The 24039-nt window shown below is 44.5% G+C and overlaps 1 protein-coding gene across 2 annotated transcripts in view; it reads right to left on the bottom strand.

Annotated features, from left to right (window-relative positions):
- Window positions 1-24039, bottom strand: part of EIF2D (eukaryotic translation initiation factor 2D) — a 260577-nt gene that overhangs the window by 68191 nt on the left and 168347 nt on the right. For both annotated transcript variants that reach the window (XM_078644570.1, XM_078644569.1), the window contains one exon: window positions 18524-18641. In XM_078644570.1, coding sequence (XP_078500696.1) covers window positions 18524-18641 — 118 coding nt within the window. The remainder of the gene's footprint in view (window positions 1-18523; window positions 18642-24039) is intronic.

Here is a 24039-nt window from a genome sequence, read left to right as displayed (position 1 = left end):
GCAGTGAAAGCTTTGTCTTCGATGGAGGGATATTCAGATCTGAAATAACACGTTTCTTTCCAGTGCTGTGACTGAAACTTGAGTGTTGTGGTCTCGAATGGAATGGATGCAGGGGCCCCTGCTGTAGGCTGAAATTTTGGAGCCGATAAGGAGGGTGAGACTTCCATGTCATGTTTTCGGCGTACGCAAGCAATTTCTTCTGTGGGAACTAATGATTTGGGCTTTAGAGCAGGGATAGAAGTACTCACAGTATGTTATTTCTGTGCTGGCTGAAGAGTTGCCGACTCCTCTTTTGATTCAGACTCAGATGCCGAATCATAGATGGAAAATTATTCCTCCTACGCTGCTGAAGCTTCTCTGTCCTCCTCTTTGCGACCGAAGATGTCAGGGACATCATCCACTTGTTTGCGCTGCATTTTTTTTATCTTCTAGCACGTCGGTCCCTAAGAGTCTTTTTTGACCGAAAAGACTTGCAGGTCTCACAGCTGTCCTCTCGATGTTCAGACAAGAGACATAGGTTGCAAACGGGATGATGGTCAGTGTGAGGGTATTTGGAGTGGCAATTCGAACAGAAACAGAATGGAGTGCGTTCTATTAGCAGGTCATTCTCTGAGAGCGTTGAAAATTGAGAAGTTTTGCCTGGCCGAGGTAAACTAGCCGAAACCCGCTACATAGATTGTAATATGGAGTTAATACGATACCGATCGAGAGAATACCGTCGAGATATGTAACGGACCGAAGAGAATCCGAAGGAGACTGGAACCGGAGCGCGAGATTGTACATCCGAACCGGTCGGCGGAAAAAAACAATCTGAAGATGCCGTTGATAACCATGCACAATATGACCAAGAGGAGGAGTCACACAGCCTCGTGACTCGAAGAAACTTCTTGGAACAAAAATAACTTGTAATCGTCCGAGCCCAACCTCCTCTTGAAAGCTGAAAAAGCAGAACCATTTATTTGCCAGGAGTTTACCCCAAGATCATAAATATGGAATATACTAGCTGTGTAGAAATTGCTCTTGTGCAGAGAACGCAAACCCTACCAGCACCTAGGTCTGTCTCCAGAATATTATTAAATTAAATATTACATTGGTTCCACATCATAATACATGTGTTTGCTAAAGCCCTTCAGATTGCACCATTGTTAAAATAACTACAGAATTCACCCATTCAAGTTTAGTTCTCTGTATATTCTGTGCTCATCTGTCAGATAGTCATTAAACCCTTCACTCTTTCCTGTAGTTCTCTCTGACTACTTCTCACAGTCACTGAGATTTATGGCTATTAAACAATTAAAGTAATATTTTCGAGGTATGTGTGCTGTAGATGCACATGCTTTGCATAGGCCAGCCATCTAGGGTTGGGCTTGGACGATTACAAGTTATTTTTGTTCCAAGAAGTTTCTTCGAGTCATAAGGCTATGTGACTCCTCCTCTTGCTGATACTGTGCATGGTCGACATTTCCAAAGGTGATTTGGTCAAGGTCTAACAGGGTAGGTTGTCTAAAGGTCTTACCAAATTTAGAGCTCCTGCTTTTCCACATTATGTTGTTTTGACAAATGGTGAAAAACGAAATCTTCGCCGCGTGGCCTTAAATTAAAGAAACAAGGCCTCGCATTCCCTTGATTTTGCCCTAGGATCTGACCAGGAGTTACCCATTTATTTCTTAAAAATGTTAAAAAAGTGATATTTTAATTTTATATTATTAAAAGTAACAGCAGGAACCAAATAAATAATACTAGAACATTGAAGTTACAAAATATACAGCAACCCCCTTTTATTTTCTCAGAAAAACCTGTCGTTTTTAAATGTGACAAAGAAATTATTTTTAAAATGTCAGTCATTTTCTAAAGTAAAAGTACCCTTGGTGTTTCAAAAACACATGATTTACAAGAAGTAAAATGAATAAAAACATGTTCTTTTAACATTTCTTTGCTCGTTCCAATGAGGTCCATGGCCATAATGATGATGGCCAGACTAGAAGTAGCCCAATCAGCCATCAGGTGTTTGATTCCTACCAGCCATGTGCAGACTACCATATTTAAGCATGTTTGCGCCTCTTCTTTCTGGTCAACACTGAAGATCACTTTCTCCCTGTAAACCAGAAAACGGCGGGCCCTGTCAGTACAGATCAGACAGAGAAAACAAACATTGGCATCGCCTATACAAGATCTATTGGTTTGTCAATGTTTGGGTTTTTTAAAGCCATGTTGTACAGTACGGCTGTGGAACATGGCTGAAAGTAAAAAAAACGGTTGTGGTTTCCTGCAGAATTCACTGGAAAAAATAGCCGAACTGTACATTAAAAAGAAAAAAGAAGAGGTAAGTGCTGTTCAAAAAATGGCATCAACAAAAAATTTGCAGCGCTGACCTCATCACCTTATCTTTCAGAAACATGCAGATTTGTTACAAAAATGCTTTTCTTCTCATGGTTTTTGCAATTTTCTAAGTGGTGGTGTGAAACCTATAGCTGAAAAACAGAAAAATGTCTGAATTCAGCAAGGGGTCATTTGCGTAGTTCATCTTTCCCACACTACTCCCATACAGTACCCAACTTTTATGGTACCAGAGAGGAACTGGTCAAAACTTGGAGAGTGTGAAGTTAGTGTAGTGTGAATGTTGTTTTCACATGGATGGAGTTTTGGTCCATTCCTATCACATGCGTTTTGGTCCCACCCATCACGTGGAGCATCATTTTTCTCAGGAGATATGTGGGAATGCAGAATGGTAAGACTTTTGCCACTGACTGGGAGTGCCTGAGATTTCTGCCACACAAAAGTGTGGAAAATTGAGTATTTTGACCCATACTTTCAAATTTGCATGCCATTCTGGTGAAAAGAAACATACAGGAATCCATGCAAGTCACACAACTATGGATCCCCTCAGTGTCTAATTTTCACAAATGTTAAAGGCTGGTAGGGTTTCGTGGGTGTCAGCCAAACCTGGGCCCAAATGTTGCAGCCATGCCCCATGGAAACAGAAATAATTGGGTGGTTCTAGATACTTTTGATATTTGCAGTGAGAAAATACATTTTGGTCCTATGTCAGGGATACTGAAAGTACGGCCTGAGGGCCACATGTGGCCCTCCTGACCTTTAATTATGCCCCCCTGCTGAACAGCAGCACTGGGCTGTTGTTCACTTGACAGATCAGGAACATTTCGAAAGCTGTGAAACGGGCATACTTTATTAGTACGCTAACTAAACTAAAGGTAAAGAAGCAAATGTTTCCTAGGTAACTTATCTTTAGCATGCATCTGCTTTGCATCCCCCTACACCTACCTATCAAAACCTCGACCTTCGCCCTGCTGGCATCGCGGCAGCCCTCAGGAAGAATCAGACAGTACTATGTGCCCCCCGGGGAAATGTTTGCGAGTACCCATGCCCTAGGTCTATCACTTTCAAAAATAAGCAGGGATTGTAAAGTTCTTTGGTTATGGGCCAACCTGTACCCTGAATACTGCAGCGACACTCTATGGCACGTGGAAGGAAATTGTGTGGTTTCAGGCATTATTTTGAAGTCCGCAGGAAATTCTGGGCAAGACAACGTGCTAGGATATGTGCAACCCATGCCATCCTGGATCTTGGGCTTTCAGAAAACGCTATGGCGGCAAGGATGTCAAAGTGCTAATTGACCCACAGCCAGAATACTGCAGCAACCCCCCATGGCAAGTGAGAAGAAATTGGAATTTTACTTTCGGTGTAGTTTTGACATATTGGCAGGGAGAAAGGGGGAACATGTACTAATCTACCTATTCAGGGCAAAAAGCAGACTATCTGGAGGCCGGAGATGAAACCTGATGTTTTGATGGGCCATCGTTCCACCCTATTGAAGCTCTGGCGTCCATGAGGCAGAAAAACTATCTTGTGCCCAGGGGTGAGAGATGCATCACAATGAGATGACACACCGACCACCCACCACGTTCCCTTTTAGGGTCGAGCCCAGTGGCATCTACTCTGCTAAGGTGGACGAGCGTCGCCCCACTGCCTCAGAGCAGCAAAAGAAAGGAAAAAATAAAATGATAATAACTAATGTTATTATTCTTTTATTGTGTCCTCCTGCTGCGGCAGCATGAGTGAGAGGGCAGATGGGGCTGAAGAGCAGGGGAGGAGTGGTACAACCCTCCTAAGTGCGCAATGACTGTTGGGTCGGCCCTCTCGGGCCGCCGAAACCAGTCATGCACACTTTCCCCTTTCTCCATGCAGGTTGCATTACAGCCTGCATTGAGAACATGCCCACCCCTAAAGCCCCTGGTTGAGAGCCTGGCTAATCATAATGCTGCACTGCAGCATTGTGATTGGTTGCGGGGAGCGTGGGAGCACTGGTGCTTCTTGTTTCTTACAAGAAGCCAGAAAGAGGACGTAGGAGAGGCAGCGGGGAGGTAAGTGATTTTGTTTTATTGTGATCCCCCAACCCTACCACTCCTTCACCCCCCTCTCTCCCCCAACCCCTCACCCGCCCTACTGATGCTTCCAGGCAGCAGCCACGACTGGTTGAGCCTGCGAGAGCATGCACTAGCAAATGCATCTCACTTGTGAGACACTATTGTGTGTACATAAAGGCTTGGAGTCCACCCATTATTTACTGTTTGTGCGCTTCTGCCTCGCTCTTCTTTGCAGAGCCCCGAATTGGCTAGTCTAGCCAAAACATCACTTCGATGCTTTCTGTGGAGCACGGACCAAGTATGAGTTGATTTAACTTAATGTTTGAGCGTCTGCTGCTCGCGATGTGATTGAGAAACTATTATTCCCCCCTCCCGCTCCTGCTGCACCCTCTATAGCACTTTTTGTTTTCCCTCGTCGTCAGTTCCTCCTCATCATTGCCTGCTCTTGAGCCCTGCACTGCTTGCACTCACCCCCTCACCCCTCCCTCCATTGTCTGCCCCGTGAATGCTCTGAAATCTCTGGAATCTCAGCAGAACTTGAAAACACACAGTGAGCATTAAGGTTAATTTTGAAAAGTTAGCTTTCACTTAATGTTTCTGACGCCTGAGGACATACACGGCAAAAGCAGACAAGAGAACTAATTGTGTTCATATTAGTTGCTGCCATGCATCATTCACGGCCCATCGCCTGACACACAGCTAGCTGTATGAATGGGAGCATTATCATGTGTCAGAAGTGTATGTGTGTTCATTATCTAAGCGAGCCATATCAGCTCTCTGGCCAGCATCTGATAGCTGTTTGTGGCACAGAGAGCATGGCATCAAAAAAACGTAACTCTTAATCCTATTTTAATATTTTTTATGCAGTTTAATATAGCGCAAACTAGACCTGAAGGTGAAGGTACTAGAGTGCTTCAGAGAGCTTTACATGAGCACCAGTCGTATTACACAGAGGCGCTTCAGAGCACTTTACAAGAACACCAGTCACATTACACAGTGACAAGTCATTTTGTGTAGGCACAGATCGATTAGTGATTTGTCCAGAATCACAGGATGTTGAGCTGACGCCGAGACTCAAACCTGGTTCACCAGTTACAACGTAGGCAGCTCCGGTCAGAATGCCATGTCCTCTCTCCACTAACACTGTGTCCCTAACCATCATAACCAACCATGGAAAGGGAGCAGCAGTAATCAGTAATTTTTTAGTTTATTACAATGAATCCTTTATAATCAGCACACAAGCAACGATAACAGAGGATGTAACACTGGTGCCCTTTAATTGACTTTGGAACCTCTGACTGAGGTTTGCATAGCTGTTCTGAGCCTGCATGCAAAGGGGAAATATGCTAATCTTCACAAGATGTTTATTGATGAATAGTGCATGGTTTTTAACAGTTGATAAACTAAGCTTGTGTGACTAAGTTTAGTATACTGGAATCAATTGTGAGGCCAATAAGAATGAGTGCCTACTTGTTTAAAAATTAAATAAAACAATATGTTTAATTTGCATCCCCTGACGTCAAAATGTACTTCTCTAGCTACTAGAATTGTCTCCAATATTAAAATGACTTAACTTACACCTCAGCCTGGCACCCTTTCCCACTATTTAACAAGGTGCTCCGAATAGTCACTACCCGGCTGATTGGATCAACCTTTATTTACTTATTTATATAGTTTTGAAAGCACATAATACTGTGTGTCCTATGTTAAAATGATATATATATATATATATATATATATATATATCGGCTCCAACAAACCCTCACCGTCAATTCACGGGAATCAGGTAGCAGCACTCGGGGGTAAATACACGATTAAAGTTTATTTTTCCACAACGCGCTTCCGGCACTCGGCCTTCGTCAGTGTTCAAAACAACGGAGTGCCGCGAAGCCACAATGTATTTAAAGTCATCACGTGATACTAATGCATGACACAAAGATAGGACCATTGGAGGTGAACCCGGTCGCCATCTTGGAATGGTCAACAGATATTACATATCGCAGACCGCTCTGTAAATCAAGCGGGGTACAGCTGTGCATGCACAAATAAATTGATGGCAATACATATTCTAGATCTAAATTGATCAATCAAAAAATTGCCATTCTCATAATGCCCACAGATGGGCTATGTGCATTCGATACAAGTTCATATTATACATTATCCCGCCCTGAATGGGCCAAAACAGATTCTAATGCAAATTAGATCAAGTGACAATACAAATTACAAAAGGCAATATATTGAGAAGAGTGAAGAAAAGCTAAGCGAAGCAATTTTAAACAGAATAAGCAATATTTACATTATATACAACTGATCAGTAAAGTCCTAGTTGGATTTCATTAAATCAAATGGACTGCCAAGTCCTCATGTACGTTCAATCCTTCTGGCATTTTGCTTTGTAGGTCAATTATATAACGCGACTCTAATCGCCTTAATTTATGTAACCTGTCTCCTCCTCTTACATGGGCAGGTACGGAATCCAGACAAAAGTACGTTAACAGATCCCTGTTACGTTTGTGTTCTTTATCAAAATGTCTGGCTACAGGGTAAGCATTTTTTAAATATAATTGAAGATGTGGTTTGGAACGATGGTTACACTATGCTGGTGATAGATATCACCAGTTTGTACACGTGCATTGGGCACGAGGAAGGACTTTTTGCTATCTCCTGGTTTCTAGAAACAAGACCGGTAAAATATTTTGAACACAACAAAATGTTGCTTGATTTCCTAGGATTCTGCCTGAATAATAACATCTTTTTGTTTGGCCAAGATCTATACAAACAGCTTACGGGCGTGGCGATGGGTACCTTCTCCGCCCCCAGCTTCGCGAATTTATTCGTGGGGTGGTGGGAGGAGCAGGTGGCCTGGTCCCCAGCAAATAAAAAGTGGAATGAACTTGTCAAATGTTGGTACCGCTACATTGACGACCTTTTTATTATTATAGAGGGGTCAGTCGATTTAGCAAAAGAATATGTTGCGGTACTCAACATGAACAATAATAACCTACAGTTCACAGGGACATTTAGCCAAATGGAGGTCAACTATTTAGACTTGACAGTCTTTGTAGAGGATGGCAGGCTCCACACGAAGCTTTTTCGTAAGGAGACTGCTGGTAACTCGACTTTATTTGCGACCAGTAGTCACCCTACAAGCCTAGTGAATAGTATACCCTATGGGGAACTATTAAGAATCAAGAGGAACAACACGAAGGAACAGGATTTCCGCAAGGCAGCCAATAGTAGCATCCAGAGATTCAGAACTAGAGGTTACAAAGAGGGGGTGCTTAAACAGGCAATGAGTAAAGTTTGCGACCTGGATAGGAGTGAACTACTTAAAAAAGAAAAACCAGAGAATACGGAGAACAACAAGTCTGTTGGAGGGACATTTAGAATGATTACAACGTTTTCCCGCAATGCCTCTGAATTAAAACGCATTTTGCGTAAGCATTGGAACATCCTGCTTACTGATACTGTCATTAAGCAAGACTTACCACCTCACCCTCTAGTCACCTTTAGGAAGGCACGAGCACTTAAAGATTATTTAGTGCATAGCCATCATGACGGGACCACGTCTAGATCCAAGTCCGAACCCCTGAAAGGCTTTTACCCTTGCGGGAAATGCAAGGCTTGCAAAGGCAGTAGGCGCATCACACAGTACAATGTACCTGGGGTTAAACAACCTAAAAAAATAGGAAAGTTCCTCACATGCTCTACACCTTACGTTGTGTACTGTCTAACATGTCCTTGTGGCAGAAGGTATGTTGGCAGCACAACGAATCCCGTTAAATTAAGGATTTTAGAGCATCAAAGGGCAATTCAAAATGCAGACGTGAACTACCCTGTAGCCAGACATTTTGATAAAGAACACAAACGTAACAGGGATCTGTTAACGTACTTTTGTCTGGATTCCGTACCTGCCCATGTAAGAGGAGGAGACAGGTTACATAAATTAAGGCGATTAGAGTCGCGTTATATAATTGACCTACAAAGCAAAATGCCAGAAGGATTGAACGTACATGAGGACTTGGCAGTCCATTTGATTTAATGAAATCCAACTAGGACTTTACTGATCAGTTGTATATAATGTAAATATTGCTTATTCTGTTTAAAATTGCTTCGCTTAGCTTTTCTTCACTCTTCTCAATATATTGCCTTTTGTAATTTGTATTGTCACTTGATCTAATTTGCATTAGAATCTGTTTTGGCCCATTCAGGGCGGGATAATGTATAATATGAACTTGTATCGAATGCACATAGCCCATCTGTGGGCATTATGAGAATGGCAATTTTTTGATTGATCAATTTAGATCTAGAATATGTATTGCCATCAATTTATTTGTGCATGCACAGCTGTACCCCGCTTGATTTACAGAGCGGTCTGCGATATGTAATATCTGTTGACCATTCCAAGATGGCGACCGGGTTCACCTCCAATGGTCCTATCTTTGTGTCATGCATTAGTATCACGTGATGACTTTAAATACATTGTGGCTTCGCGGCACTCCGTTGTTTTGAACACTGACGAAGGCCGAGTGCCGGAAGCGCGTTGTGGAAAAATAAACTTTAATCGTGTATTTACCCCCGAGTGCTGCTACCTGATTCCCGTGAATTGACGGTGAGGGTTTGTTGGAGCCGATATTGAGGTCGGGCGCACCCCCGACGAGCAGGCACCAGCCAAAGAGTGCGACAGGCAGGTGCAAGAGGAATATATATATATATATATATATATATATATATATATACATATACATATACATATACATATATATATATATATATATATATATACATATATATATATATATATATATCTCCACAACAGCGATTACTTCCAAATGGCAAGTATGAGAGCACACACAGAAATTCAGATCAAAGTGCTTTTAATAAGAGATTCTCAAAATTTCAAAATATAATCTCATGCTCCCACATATGATCAGGTTCTGTTTAGAAAATAAAATTTTTACATTTTCAGGGCAACTGTACAGGCAACAACGTGGAACCGTGATAGGTACGTACTTCGCCCCCAGTTATGCAAATCTTTTCGTGGGCTGGTGGGAGAAGCAAGTGGCCTGGGGAGAAAAACATGGACACTGGATTGACAAAATGGCCTTGTGGGCTAGGTACATAGATGATCTTTTTATTGTGTGGTGGGGTAGCCATTCTTAGGCTGAGGAATACATCACTTCTCTCAATGCTAATAATCTGAATCTGTCATTTACCGGGCACATTAGCAACACCAAAGTAAGTTATCTGGATTTGGAAGTCTATGTAGAGGAGGATAAATTGCTTACCAGGTTATACAGAAAACCGACAGCAGGCAATTCTGTCCTGCATGCAGGAAGTTACTATCCTAAAAGTCTGGTTAAAAACATTCTTTATGAAAAACTATTGCGCCTTAAGTGCAAGTGTACAATTCAGCCAGACTACGTTGAGGCAAAGACTCTAGCCTTAGGAAGATTTAAAGCTAGAGGGTATACCAACAATGATCTTCATCAGGCTGAGGAAAGGGCAGGCAAAGTAAGCAGGTCTGAACTCCTGATAGCAAAATCCAAAGATACCCTTAAAAAATCGATACAAGAAGGTCCAGTAAGGATGATTACCCACTTCAATGAAAAGTCTGGGGATATAGTCCAGATCTTCAAAAATAACTGGCATATCCTCCAAACAGAATGTTTTAAAACACAGTATCCCCACATGACCCCAGAAAACCTATAGACGATGTCAATCACTGAGTGACCATTTGATCCACAGTCACTATGATGCAGACGCTCCTAAAACAGACAAAATTACAGGCTTCTATCCCTGTATGCGCTGCAAGGCAAGTAAATATAGCCATAAAGTTACCAACTATAAAGGCAGACAAAAGGACCCTAAACGACTAGAAGCATTAAACAACTTTTGAACTGCAATTCAGAGTATATAGTGTACTGCCTAGAGTGCCCTTGCCCTAAATGCTACATAGGAAGCACAATACATCCAACGAAAAAATAAATGATTGAACACGAATTCCGGGACAGAGGCTGAAACATCAGTATCATAGCCCGAATATCCTATAGTGAACCCCAGTGACTGCAAGAAGTCCGCCGTAGTCTGGAGGTGGGAGACGACAGCCTGGGGCGAGCAGGCCTTCAACAGCCAGTCATCGAGATAGGGGAAGACTGAAACCCCTGATCTGCGTAGATGAGCTGCGACCACCGCCATCACTTATGTGAACACCTGATGGGCACTGGTAAGGCCAAAGTGGAGCACTAAGAACTGAAAGTGCTCGTGGCCCACCGTGAACCATAGATAGCGTCTGAGGGCTGGAAAGTCGGGAATATGGAGATAAGCGTCCTTCAACTACAACGGCACCATCCTGTCTCCGAGTTTGAGGGCAGACAGGACTTGAGCGAACGTGAGCATCTTGAACTTCTCCTTCCGGAGGAAGCGATTGAGGCCCTTAGGTTTAGAATAGAACGCAGGCCTTTGTTGTTGCTTGGCACCAGAAAGTAGCAGGAATAGCAACCACAACCTATTTCTGTTGCAGGGACGCTCTCTATAGATCCCTTGGCCAAAAGAGAGGAGACTTCCTGGCGGAGAAATGCCAATGATCTTCGGATATGCTATCGTAAGACAATGGCATGGAGAGAGGGGTAGTAGCCCATTCGTACTATTTGCATAACCCACCTGTCCGACATGATGGATTGCCAGTGGAGGAGGTGATGGTGAATCCTGCCTCCAACTGGCTGAAGATGGGCCTGGAACGTCGGACTAGAGAGGTTTGGAGGCAGTGGGAGGAGGGAGGGAGGAAATGGTAGACTGGCCTGCCCACTGGCTCACAAACACACGAGGACGCAGGGTCCAACATCCGCAGCCACGCAGAGGCTGGGCAGCTTGCGTGAACCGGTGGCTAGGCTGGGCCGGACGTGGTGGGGGGCCCCTTCCGTAGCCACGAAAGTAACGAAAAGCACTCTAATGTGGATGGGAAGGCACAGTGAGGCCCAAAGAGTCTTTAAAGCGCTCTAGCACCAAGTCTGCTTTGTCGCCAGAAAGATAACAGCCATCAAAGGGCATGTCCATCAAAGTTGACTTGACATCCCCCAAAAAGCCAGACAAGTCTTTTCAACCAGGCGTAGCGTTGAAGAGCTACCAACGTATCAATCGTTCTGCTCAGTGAGGCAGTGGTATCTAGTCGACATTGAATGTTGAATGTGGCTGCGCCTCTCCCATCCACAACTACCTTGGAGAGAACGGCCCAGGCCTCCTCAGGGCAATGAGGCAGCACCTGCGCAAACGTATCCCAGATGGTATGGGAGTAGTGGCAGAAAAAGCACGCGGCATTCACTGAACACGGTGGCAAGCTGGAGGAAGAGAACATTCGCTTCCGAAGACGCACCCTTAGAAGAAGAGGCTTGGACCACCAAACTCTCTGGGGAAGGGGGCTGGGTCAAGAACACTGGGTCGCCTGGAGCCGGGAGATGGCAGCGGGCAATTGTACTCTCTACAGGAACCCCAGTGCTGGGCTTGGGCCAAGTGACCAGGAGGACATCGGTAAGGGCTTCACTGAATGGCAATAGGAGTTCAAAGGAAGAAGCTGCAGACTGAAGCAACTCTGTCAGGTGGATATTCCAAACTGCCACCGAAGGGAGCTCAAGGCCAAGGACCTCAGCAGCCCTTCTCACTACCACGGTAACAGTAGAACAATGTCTCAACCGGTATATTATACAAGGGAACAGGGTAACAAGTGTATCAGTCACAAAGAACAAAGGGGGTACACAGGAGACCAAGTAAGAGTGGAAGGGTTGCTATTTGCATATAGGAGCACAACGGACAACTAAATTGCAGTAACCAGAACACCCACGTGTGTACCGAAAGTGTTATAGTGTATAAATTGGAGCAGTGACACTAGTGATAAGGAGAACAACGTGAGGCGGCGAGAACAAAATGGTGGATCAAACAATGGTATTTACAATCTTAAAACATGATTTAATTATTATCGAAATGACCCACTGAATGCCGCGAATAGCGTTGTCGAGTCGACGGCCTTTCGACCTCTGTTAGCTTGAGGTCATCATCAGGATGATGGTTACACGATTGGAAGTGTGCTCTATAGGATCAGGAAGGAAGGGAAGTATGATCAGATGGAGTAAAACCCAGACAACGAGAAGGGGATGGTGATGGGGAGGAAGGAGAGGGGAAAGGAAGGAGGGAAGGAGTAGGAAGAAGGGAGGGGGGTGTTGTGTATAGGAAAGAAGAAAGGACAGGTATAAGGGACGGAGGTTACCTGGAGGCACTCAAGGGGACGAAAGGGGTAGAACAGTGCATGAAAGCCACTGTGTGGGTGTCGCAGGGGAGCGTCCACTGGGGGTGGCAGCAGTGAAGGGCTGCAGACGATCTAAGTAATGGAAGGGGGACAAGAAGGCAATGAATACGAGTGATGGGATGGGGGTACAGTGGAGACGACTAGCAGCGCAAGCAGATGAGGCTTACCGCTTAGTGAGGTCAAACGCCCACGTCTGGGGGGTGGGCGTGGTGGTGACAAGGTGGCGCTCTGAAAGCAAAGTAATGGTATTGTGAGCCCCAATGCTGGACATGGAAACTATGGCAAATAGTCAGGGCCGCAGTGGCTATGCCAGATGTGGATGTTGGACCTCACTAAGCGGTAACCAACGCCATGTCCCGACGAACAGGGGTATAGCTGAAGAAAAAATCTCTAGATCCAGACTGACGCCTGGGGGAAATTCCAAGGTACAATTTTCAGATAAGCAGCCAGGAAGTATGCAGGTCATTAACTTTTTGTACTCTGATATGCCGTCTCTTGACCGCTTTTAACAAATTGTACAGACAGATAACTTGCCCCTGATGTGTCTCGCCTTGACTCTTTCTTCGAAAATTGTCAGAAACTCTATCATCCTGACATTTGAACAACAATGTGCGGGATCAAGAGCTGTGAAAAGAGCTTGTCTGCAAGATCGTATAATGACTTGGTTAAAAACCTCTTGCAGCATCTTTCTTTGTTCCAAAAGCATCGCTGGACAAACGCAAACAACGTCAACTATGGTCTATTCCTGGTTGCCAAAAAGGCTACAAATAGCTGATTCAGTCATTCCTAACCATGGGGGCATCGAGTCCGAAGATGGATGGACTCCTAGCTGTAGTCACATAAACTTCAGCTTTGATCAGTACCCATAACCCTGATCAAAGTATGGCTGTGGTTTCAGCAGTTGGAAGGTATTAATAACTTGCAGGCATGGGCCCTCTTTGTTAGATTGGATTTAACCTCAAATAAAGAGAGACGTTTAGTCACAGCCTTAAGTGGTTTTTCAAAAATGCTGGCGGATGATGACTGGGCTGGCTGTAATGTTGTGCATGTGCATCGATCGGGTTTGAACTGTGATACTGTGTGTCTTGCTCCACAACCCTTAATAAAGTTGGTTATATAAAAAACAAGCATTTGCAATGCAATAGGTCTTGCATTTTCAAAACTTTTACCTTTTGGTATTGTAAATGACAATGCCTTTAGTTATTGCAGGTTTTTAAACACATAAATAAGAGACACGGTCATTTACAATGCCTGTAGCTCAAAATCCCACAAATGCGAGACCTATTGCATTGCAAATGCTCGGTTTAATGTGAACATTAAATGTAGTAACCAGTAAAAACTACAGACCTGTGGGTTGATCTTGCACATTCAAGTGAAGGACTTACTATCACGGTTACACTTGGGCATTATTCAGTACATTTAAATTTACATTAACTGCAAAAAAGAAAAAGCAAGACACATGCTTGCTTTATAGAAGATACCTTTAATTACCAGATCACTGCTGGCCATTGCTTGTGGAGAAGTGTGGCTCAATGGTTAGAGCGGCAGACCCTGATGCAGAGGTCTGGCCCAGGACCAGGGTTCAATTCCCGCCTCGGCGGGTCTTGGGCTCAATTTCCTGGGACCTGATAATTCTCACCTCGGTGCCTATTCTAAACATGGGTCCCACTCTGCAACTCTGGGCAATAGCTTGCTTAATCTCCCCAACGGCCCCAACAGCGCTGGGATGCCTAGCTTCACCTTGGGGGTGCCTAGGAGTGGGCATATCACAGGGAAAAGCCAGGAAGGGTTCCACAGCGGTATGCGTACAGCGCCAAGACACCTCAGGGTATAAGTGCGCTATACAAGTACGATTTCATTTCATTTCATTGAAGAGTAGTGTGGGTTTGCCTTTGGGATAAGGATCCTCGGCAGCACCTCCTAACATTCCTCTGATCAGCAACACTGTGAAGAATTTCCACGTCCTCCTCGCCGGCCCCAATGTGCAGGTCATTCCTTTCCGAGGCCATCCAATGGTTGCTATCTGCATCCTGATGGCTCTGGGAGTCGCATAACCTCCTGTTCACCACTAGTGGCTTCTACACCAATACATCCACTGCAGCTCAGAAGCCTGTGGTGAGCACAGAGATAATCACCATTGTTTTCTTCACAACTCTAGTCCAGCCGCGTCAACTGCATTGTCATTCAGATACAGGCGTGCAGCTGGTCAAAAATTTATTTTATAGCCTATTATAGAAGCAGACATCTTAGAACCAGTCTATGTTTCTGGTCTCTGTGTTGTTTAAACACACCGTAGTAACACTGAGCAGATGAGGTGAAAGCATACGTTCCTTGACACACCAAGAAATAGCTTAGTCTCCTCTCTTACTGTTGGACATATTGTTATTTCGTAACAGCCGTCTCAATTGAAATCGACTATTTTTTAATATGAATGGATGCAAAAGACGGACCAGTGTTGAAAGTTTGGCCTGGTACATCTTCGAATGTTGAAGCCATCTTGGACGGAGTGAAAGGCGGGTATCTGCTTGAATAGACGTAAAACAATGTGGGTAGGGAATATGGCGTGGGGTTGCCATTGGCTGCTTCTTCAGGGGAAAATAAAGTGCGCGGCCACTATAATAAAAGCGTGCCTTGCTTGCAAAATAGATAAGTAAATAATACATTTTAAAAGGAGCAAGTTCAGACAGCGCTGGAAAATAAGTAAATAAATAAGCGCGATTGCTATAGTTGAAGCGGACCGCGCTGTAAAGTAAAGCACTTCCATAATATTAAATCGGGTAGGTGCTGGGATGTCATGGGTGGAATACGGGAAGAGCCTTAAAGAAGCAATGTCATGGGTGGAATAGGGGAAGAGCATTAAAGATAGTGCTCACCAACTTATAAAGCAGACTGTGTAACACCACCAGTAAAAGGTCCAGTTGTTATGAGAAGTAACAAATGCAGACAAGACAGTACCAAGGATGGGGACTAAGAAGCCTATTTACGAATCAGAAGCATGAATTTACGAAGGACGAGTGGGCGGGGCTTCCAGTTCATACCTTAATACAGCATGCCTCGCAGAGGGAGCAGCTCATGCGCGTCGCGTCTAGGGTAAACCTCAAAAGAAATGCTGGGGGATGTGTGAAAACTTCACAAACTGGTGGCTTGCAATGACTGAAGAGTGTTCTTGAACACAGCTCTAAATACAAACGTATAGTTCTGTTTATTGATTTCCTGCCAATTACTAAATGACAGTTTGTTTTCCACTGAAGATTTAAATCTGTAGCACATCTTGAGGAAAGTGAATTTTAGAGCACAGGATTATTTTAGCAGGCCAAACTCAAGGCGAGCCCTGTTGAGTATACTCCCTTCGCAAGATTTGAGGAGATTGCAGCTAGACCAATGGGGTCGTTGCCCATGTGCAGACCGAAGTCGGGGACCTTCGTATGCCACAGGAGGGCTGCATGAATTGAACAGTGAACTGAACCGTGTACATAACTGCGCCGATCGGGCCAGATCCTGTGCATAGTGGGAGTAGCAAACCAGTGTGCAAGACTGGGCCGCCATGAGAAGACTGCCGTGCGGTAAGGGTCATAGCCATTGTGGGGTAGTAGACCGCGACCGCGTATGCCAGGAGGGGCCACCGCCGAGGACTTCATTGTGCCATTTGGGCTGGAATCCATGTGCTGTGGAGATACAGTGACTCTGAGGGAGTTATCGGGACCACAAAGTCATGTGGCCTGGTTGGAGTTGTCACAGAGAGAAGTGAGACCGATGTGGGCCATGCCCACCTGCCCGAGACGAAGGGGTTTAACCAGGGGGTAAGTATCAACCCTTTCCCCATTGCTGGAGAAACGAGAAATTTAACCTGTGCAGAGGAGCTGCTGAGAACCTCCAGTCGCAGCGGAGGCATAACCATGTGTGAACACTCTCAGACCGCTGAGTGCAACCCACTTGGGCTGTGTGCAGCAAACTTACCTGAATCCGCTGCTGCAGCTCCAGTGCCCATGGAAGAGGCTCATTCAGGAGCTCCGGTCGCTACCGATCTTGCGAGGTGCAGGTAAGGCTGATTTCAGGCCAATCGGCCCCAGGCGATCTTGCTGCTAATTTGTGCTGCAACGCTGGAACAAGCCTGACTGTAAAAATAGAGTCTCAGTGTACTCTTGATACTGAGGCCATTAGTGCGGCCTACCCTAGAAGTTGGGGGAATAACCACTATAACTAAGGCAATCAGGAAGTGGGACAGTCGCCCGCCGAACAAACACTAGAGCCCTGACCTCAGGGGAATTGTGAGTTGTTTGTGAATGTCATATTTTTCCAGTTTTGATAGAAAAGAAAATGCTTCTCTTTTTTAATAACAGAGAGTATTTTGCTGGACAATGATTTATTGCTGCTGATGCTGCATGCATTTTAATTTTTGATCCTGTAATCATTTCCCTATATCCACACCTCCCTCCCAAAGAGGGAGACGTAGACTGATTGGACCAAGCTAACCCTCAGTGTCAAGTGCTGAAGGAGTACTTGGCCCAGTTGCTCAGAATACATAGAAGGTTGAGCCCTGGAACATCAGGAGTTAAACACCTTAACCCCCATGGTTAGGCCAAGCTATCCCTGCTTTTCCTGTGGCCCTTTGAAGGGGTTCTGACAATATTCTTCACATTTATACTTTGCTTGGAGATGGTTGAAGCAGAACTACCTCCATGCAAAGGCCACACCAAATATGTGTTACTGTAGAGACTTTCAGTGGCTTGGAGGCGTTCATATACCACACAGGATGTAGATGAAGAAGCCACCTACCAAAACAAGTTACTGTCATTTTGTTACTGATGTCACCACTGGGGCAACATGGAAACATAGTCAAAGCATGGTTTTCAAACTCTGCACACCATAAGTAAGGTTGCAAGCTCCTCCCTCTTTCCCCACAATCTCTCCTCAGATGCCAGTAATAAAAATGAGAATCAGCACGTGGGCATGGTTACTGACCTTGGCAACACCAACCTTCTGATCTGCAATGGAGGAACTGAGAGGGAAAAGCACTAGACTTCATTCAACTCCTGATTCAAGTTGCTTGATAGTCTTCCCCTCCAGTAACTGCACATCATTGGCACACATCATTTACAGCTCCAAGTTAGCACACTAATGACTGCCAATATTTACTTAACACACACAGTTTCTAGTTTGAAAACTGTACTGTTCCCTATTCCTATTGGACCCCCTTGCCAGCTTTCAGTTTAAAAAAGCACGGGACAGTTATTTGCAGGCACACAGTTTTCTCTTCCCAGTCTGCACAACACACTCCATGTTCACAGGTATCACATCACTGACCATATTCAGGCTTCACACATCTACCAGTTTCCATTGTGTACAGACTTACAGGTCTACACACTCTTGCCAATCTCCAGATTGCACAAACTTGGAAGGGTAAGGTTGCACATTCTTGCAAACTTAGCAACCCTTTCCAGTATGCACACATCCTTGCCAGGTCCCACAGCCTTGGGAATGAAACAATAAAAAGTTTGAAGGTCTCTGTGCAACCTTGCCATGTCCTAGTTTGCACATCCCTGCCAGTTTACACACCCTTGATGTTTTCCATATCCTTGCTAGTTTGTACACTGCCTATAGTTCGAATTTCTGGATTTTGGTATACGTTTCCTTTTCCATAAAATTATGCATGAATTGACTATGTATCTTGTAAAACTGAAGATTAAAGTAATCCTTGTGTGTTACGCATCCTGATTCAAAGGGTTGTTTTCCTTCTCTGAAGTACTCGTGGCTTTAGCTGATATATTAAACTTGACAAATGGATGGGAAATCTGCTTGTCTGAATAAGAACAAAGCCCACCCTACCACCACCACCTACCAGCAGGCAAACAGGTGATTCCGTAGAAAGGTGCTGGTGAGTAATGGGAGATCATCCTTTTTCACTTTGCATTTCAGAGCGTGGAAAAAGCATTGGTGAAGCAATTCATCCATTTGTTCTGTGTGAGTGAAACATCAAGGGAAAACATCATTTTATTTCAGTTGTTTAGATCATCAAGAGACATTTATCTACTTTTTTTTTTTAAGAAAAGCAGAGCTGTATTTTACATAACAGGATCCTCATACACATAAGAGACAAATCTCCTATAAGCAGTAAACGTCAGGTTGCAAAAGTTATTAACCGGTCCCTAGTTCTTCATTATTGGTATCTTTCCTAGATTCACACGCGTAACAATTATTTCCCATTGCCCTTCTGTAAATCCTTAGAAGACTTAACACACTAGCATAAAGGTATACATTTAGGCTATCAATATCACTGCTTGGTTCTTCTGGTCAATACAGTGGATAGGCTTAACGTTTGTTACAGATAGTTATACCACAAATGTGCTGCTCAATAAACTAACCCTCTGAAAAGAAAGGAGGCTCTAATGAGCATCCATGAAAGATACCAATGTTGGATCACGGTATCACAGTAGGCACGAGTAAGTAACTTCTACTCTGCATTGGATTTTTCACAGAAGAAAACACTTCTGAATTAGACTAGCAAGCAATACACCAAAACATGGTAGACGGGTGGGAGGGTCACCTTAGGTTCACATTACTGAAAAAAGAATAAGCAGCACCTGAGCAATTTTGCTAAAAAAAACATAAAACTTTCAAAACTCACAAAGGTCCCATGGAGGCCACACAACCAACTCACAATTCATCAACCACCATCAATAATTATAATTACCTCTTCCTCAACTCCCCATAAGCATTTTAAGGAACTGACAAAGGTATGAAGTAATATAAAAATATGCTACAATACAATATAACAGCTACCTATGTAAAAGATATAACCATTCTTTTTGTGGTTCAGTTAAACAATTTGCAGAATACCTTTCCAAGGATAAGTGTTAGGTTTTTCTTGGAACTTGCAGAAAGGAAGTTGTTTTCTAACCAAATAATTAGTCCATCGGCAGATGGAGGAAATCTTGGCCAATAGGTTCGCACATGATCTCTCTGTGAGGCATTCAGCGTGACCCTATCACTAGCTCAATACTGAAACAAAGATTCTGAGTTTTCCCTTCTTTGGTAGCATCACTTGTTGGGTTGCATGCACGCAAGCAACAAAAACGAAAGTTAAAACCAACAATGCAGATCTACAATGCAGCTATCATCAGCACTCTCACTAGCCCTACTACGAAAAATCATCTGAGAACACGTCCAGAAATATCAGCCAATGTGCAAATTCCAACAACAACGATCCTCAAAGGCAGGGGAAGGAAACAGTCTTTGGTTACCTCAAGTGTCAATCCACACCCAAATGCAAATCCCAAACAATGGCTTAGAAACACAACCATTCGCACTGCCCTCTCCAACAAACTGGAAAAGTAACAGTAGCAAAAAATGGGGGCGTGGCTGACTGCCGATGGAGTTAGCAGCATTGCTCGGACCTCTGCTTGGCTGATCCCCCATCCTGTGCCATCCAAACATCCCACACCCGATTTGAGGACCCCAGTGAACCCCCCAGGGATAAGCCATCACTAATGCACCTGCTGGAACCGCCATCAGCCATTCCTGAGGCCACAAATTACGTGCAGACCGAAAACTGCGTACCGGAGCCAATAGACAAAATGGCAGCACTGAGACTGCAGAGGTCTGGCGAGAGAGTACATACTAGCTACTGCTGAACTGGGCTGACCCAGTAGAGGGAGGCTGAAGCGGAAGGCTCCCCCTCCCTGTGAAGTGGTCACAGGGAGGGGGAGCCTTCCGCTCCAGTGGACCGGGGTACCGTGTGCTGGGCCGCTGTGGAGCGCCAAGACATCTTGGGGCAGAGCCCCATTATCGGAGCAGAGAGATGGGTGTGCTGATCGAGTAACACTGAGGCAAGGAGCAGCGGAGGTGGTGCCCCTATCCTGAATTTAGACCTTCGGGAGGCCCGGCGCCTACTGCCAGTGTCGTAATTTGGCAGCGATCTGGTTAGCATTTGCTTCAGCTACACGAACTTTCCTCTGTTAGCTTGACTATGTTGCGGAGGCCATTTTGTATTCCTGGCTTCCATTTTGAGTGAATGCGCTGCCTCGTGGTCAGCATGCCCTTTTGTCCTTTCTCTCTCCCGATGACCATTTAGTCTGCCCAGCAACTGGCTATTTTTTTTTAGTAATGGTCAAGCTTGCGCATGCTTATTTGAGCCTTCAAGGTTAATGATCAGTCACTGCTTAGGAATGTTCTCCAAACTGACCAGTGGTGCTAAACTCCTCCCACAAGTTGGCTGTGTTCCAAAAATGCCCTTATATGTACCTAAATTGTGCAAAGTGTATACCGCCTACTTTTCAAATTCCTGTTAAACTGTATAAAAGAAGCCACGCACCGATGTTCGGGGTGATACTTCTTGCATTGCCGAAGGGTGCTGTAGGATTGTACCACCACCCCATGGGGTCTTAATAAACTTGTCTTTTGCATTTTCAGTTTCCGTGCCAATTTCCGTTCTAAGGTATCAAGAGTTGTTGCAGAGTATGTAGGTCTGTTGAAACCCCGTACCACAAATTGGGGCCCGAATAGGGGCTCATCGGCGACTCTGATGCCCGAAGGAGTGGTTGCGACGAAGGATTGGAAACTCGCCCTGGACGCGTACGCTGCCACTGAGTGACCCGAGTCTTGGCACCCACGTTTTTTTTTCCTTTCCTTCCAACCTGACCTTCCAGGTGGCGCCGGTCCTCGACTGAGATCCTGATCGTTGGGTTGTCGTGCAGTGACCGTTTGGCCGATTCGATTTGAGAACTTGGCAGTTGGAACCTGGACATTTGGAATATTTGGTAAGCTTTTGATTGGTAAGGTAGTCTACTGACACTTACTGTGGCTTTTTGGATTTGTTTGAGTTAGCTAACATTTGGATCTATGATTTGGACTATATGTGGAGTGCACGTCACATATGACTTTGTATTTGTTTGAACGGCACACCATGTGTAAAACATATTAAGTGCCATTTTATGTAATATCGCGTTTTCGTGATATTTTTGACATGCCTGTTTTCAGCACACTCCGAGGAATGTGCTGTTTTGGAAAGGGTACCAGTTATCGATTAAATGAATCTCAGCCGGCTCCCCCAGAGGGGACACCTAATCGAGAAATGTACATAAAATTTGGCCTTCCCCCTATCATGTATAGTACATTACGGAATAGGTATACCAAGGCCGATCCTGAATTGCAATGGTCACTACATGGGTCGTTTGATTTACGAAAGGTTCAGTATGTGGAGCAGTGATTGTTTCAGCGCAGGTCCAGACAGGATATGTTTGATTGTGTGCGTATGTGGGAGAAAGCGGTGCGTGAACGAATGAAGCGTGAACAAGCCTTGGCGGACAAGGAGCAGCGAAAGGCTGCTCGTGATAAAGCTTTACAGCTGCAGGAAAAAGAATTGCAGGAACAGAAAGAGAGGGAGATACGAGAACGTAATTTGCAAATTAATGGTCAGTTTCCTATTCGGCGCCCTCTTTATTCTGTCCTTACTAATGAATCTGATGATTTTTCATTGCTAGATCGTTGCCCGCCTCCGTATGTTCCGCCTACGGCACCGGATGAGGATTCTGACGAGGATAATCAGAGGGATACTCGTTCTAAGATTAGCGTTGCTCGATCCGCGGAATTACGCGGGTTGGCTCGTAAACTTAATGTTAATGTTATTACTATTTCAGAGATTGATGGTCATATGCGTAAGTGGTCTGAAAAGGAGCAATTGTATTTTCTGGAACATTTTGGAGAAGAAGTTGTTGAACGGTTTAGAAAGTATTCACCTGAGTTGGAACCTAAGGATATATCAGTTGGGTGTGATAATTTACGTAAAGGTGTTTTTGTTCTTACAGATGCGGATAGTTTCTTCCGACGTTTGGTTCTGCTACGGGATGAGACGTTACGACTACGGGCGACGAAAAAGGCATCGGGTTCGACTACGTCTGGATCGACGGCTGAGTTCAAAGAGTGTCCTATCTTTGGAGCAGATAAGAGTGCTACAGTTCATATTATGCCTATGCGAGAAGCTGCGCCTTTGTATGTCCCTCCTAAAGGGCAAGGTACAGATGATGATAAGTCGTCTGTGGATGCGAAGGGTTATTTTACATACAATTGGGTTTATACTCCTTGGAATAGAGCGGATGTTATGGCGCTTAAAAATGCTTAGCGTGACCCGAGCTATTTCTTCATGTGTCATGACATTAGTTGATATTGATCTTTTCTTTGGGTTAATATTGCCTCCTGATATGTGGAGGGCGATTCATAAGTTTGATGATCGACCGCTTTTAGGTGCAGATTGGAAGGAATTAGTACAAGCTGATTTGGATAGAGAACCCGCATGTAAACCATGTCAACTAATTTGAGATCTCCCGGTGGCTATATTGAATAAATTAAAAACGCTTTTCCCCCCTAAAAAGATTGATTGGACGATGTTGGCTTCTTGTAAACAGAAACTAGACGAATCGGTCTCGGACTTCTTTTCGCGTTTCGAGGAAGCGTTTCATGATTACAGTGGTCAATTATTAACAGAGGACACGGGCAGGCATTTGTTTGTTGATAAGTATGTGGCTAATCTCCTACCGGAGATTTCAAAGCGTTTAAAGACTAGTGAAAGTTCATGGACCACTGCAACTCCTGCTTCTTTATGAACTATGGCTCAGTATTATGAACGACAGGAATAGGAGGCTAAGGAAAGTAGTGATAAGAAAGCGAAGGATTTGAAGACGAAGGTGATGTTGGCTCAGGTTTACGCTACGCAGTCGAGAGGAAATGATAGGGGTAGACGTGGGTCATATCTGCCCGCTCCGATATTTCTGAAGATCAGTGTGCATACTGTAAACAGTTTGGACATTGGGCTTCAGATTGTCCGGTGCTTCGAGAACAGCGTAATCAGCGTGGTCGAGGAAATGGAAGGTTTCGGAATAGTTATTCAGGTTCGAGGGGTGGAGCGAATGATCGTGGTAGGTTTGAAGCTAGGGGTCGTGGTCAGGCTGATCATAATACTTTTGATCGACGGAATCAGTATCAGATAGCTGAGGGTGAGTCTTCTGAGTTTCAGGATAATACGTATGCATAGGATTGCGTAGATGGGGTGTAGAATCGGTTGAAGTACCAGTAGATCAAAGGGGTCCATATATTTCAGCACACGTTTTGGGTTCTACTGATCAGTTTCTGGTTGATATGGGAGCTACTTGTAGCGCTCTGTCCAAACACTTGGTTCCAAGGGCTCCCCTGTCTGGCAAAACGATTACATCAATAGGGTTCGATGGAACACCTTCCCTTAGCCCATTGTCTCAGCCCCTTCCATTTCACATTGATAAGTTTACTGCCCCACGTCCATTTTTGTTGTCTCCAAATACACCAGATAATATTGTGGGACTTGATATGCTTAAACATTTTCAAGCA

Source organism: Lissotriton helveticus, chromosome 5_1, assembly GCF_964261635.1.
Source record: "Lissotriton helveticus chromosome 5_1, aLisHel1.1, whole genome shotgun sequence".
In the NCBI taxonomy this organism is placed as follows: Eukaryota; Metazoa; Chordata; class Amphibia; order Caudata; family Salamandridae; genus Lissotriton; species Lissotriton helveticus.
This window is presented reverse-complemented; position numbering and strand designations above follow the sequence as displayed.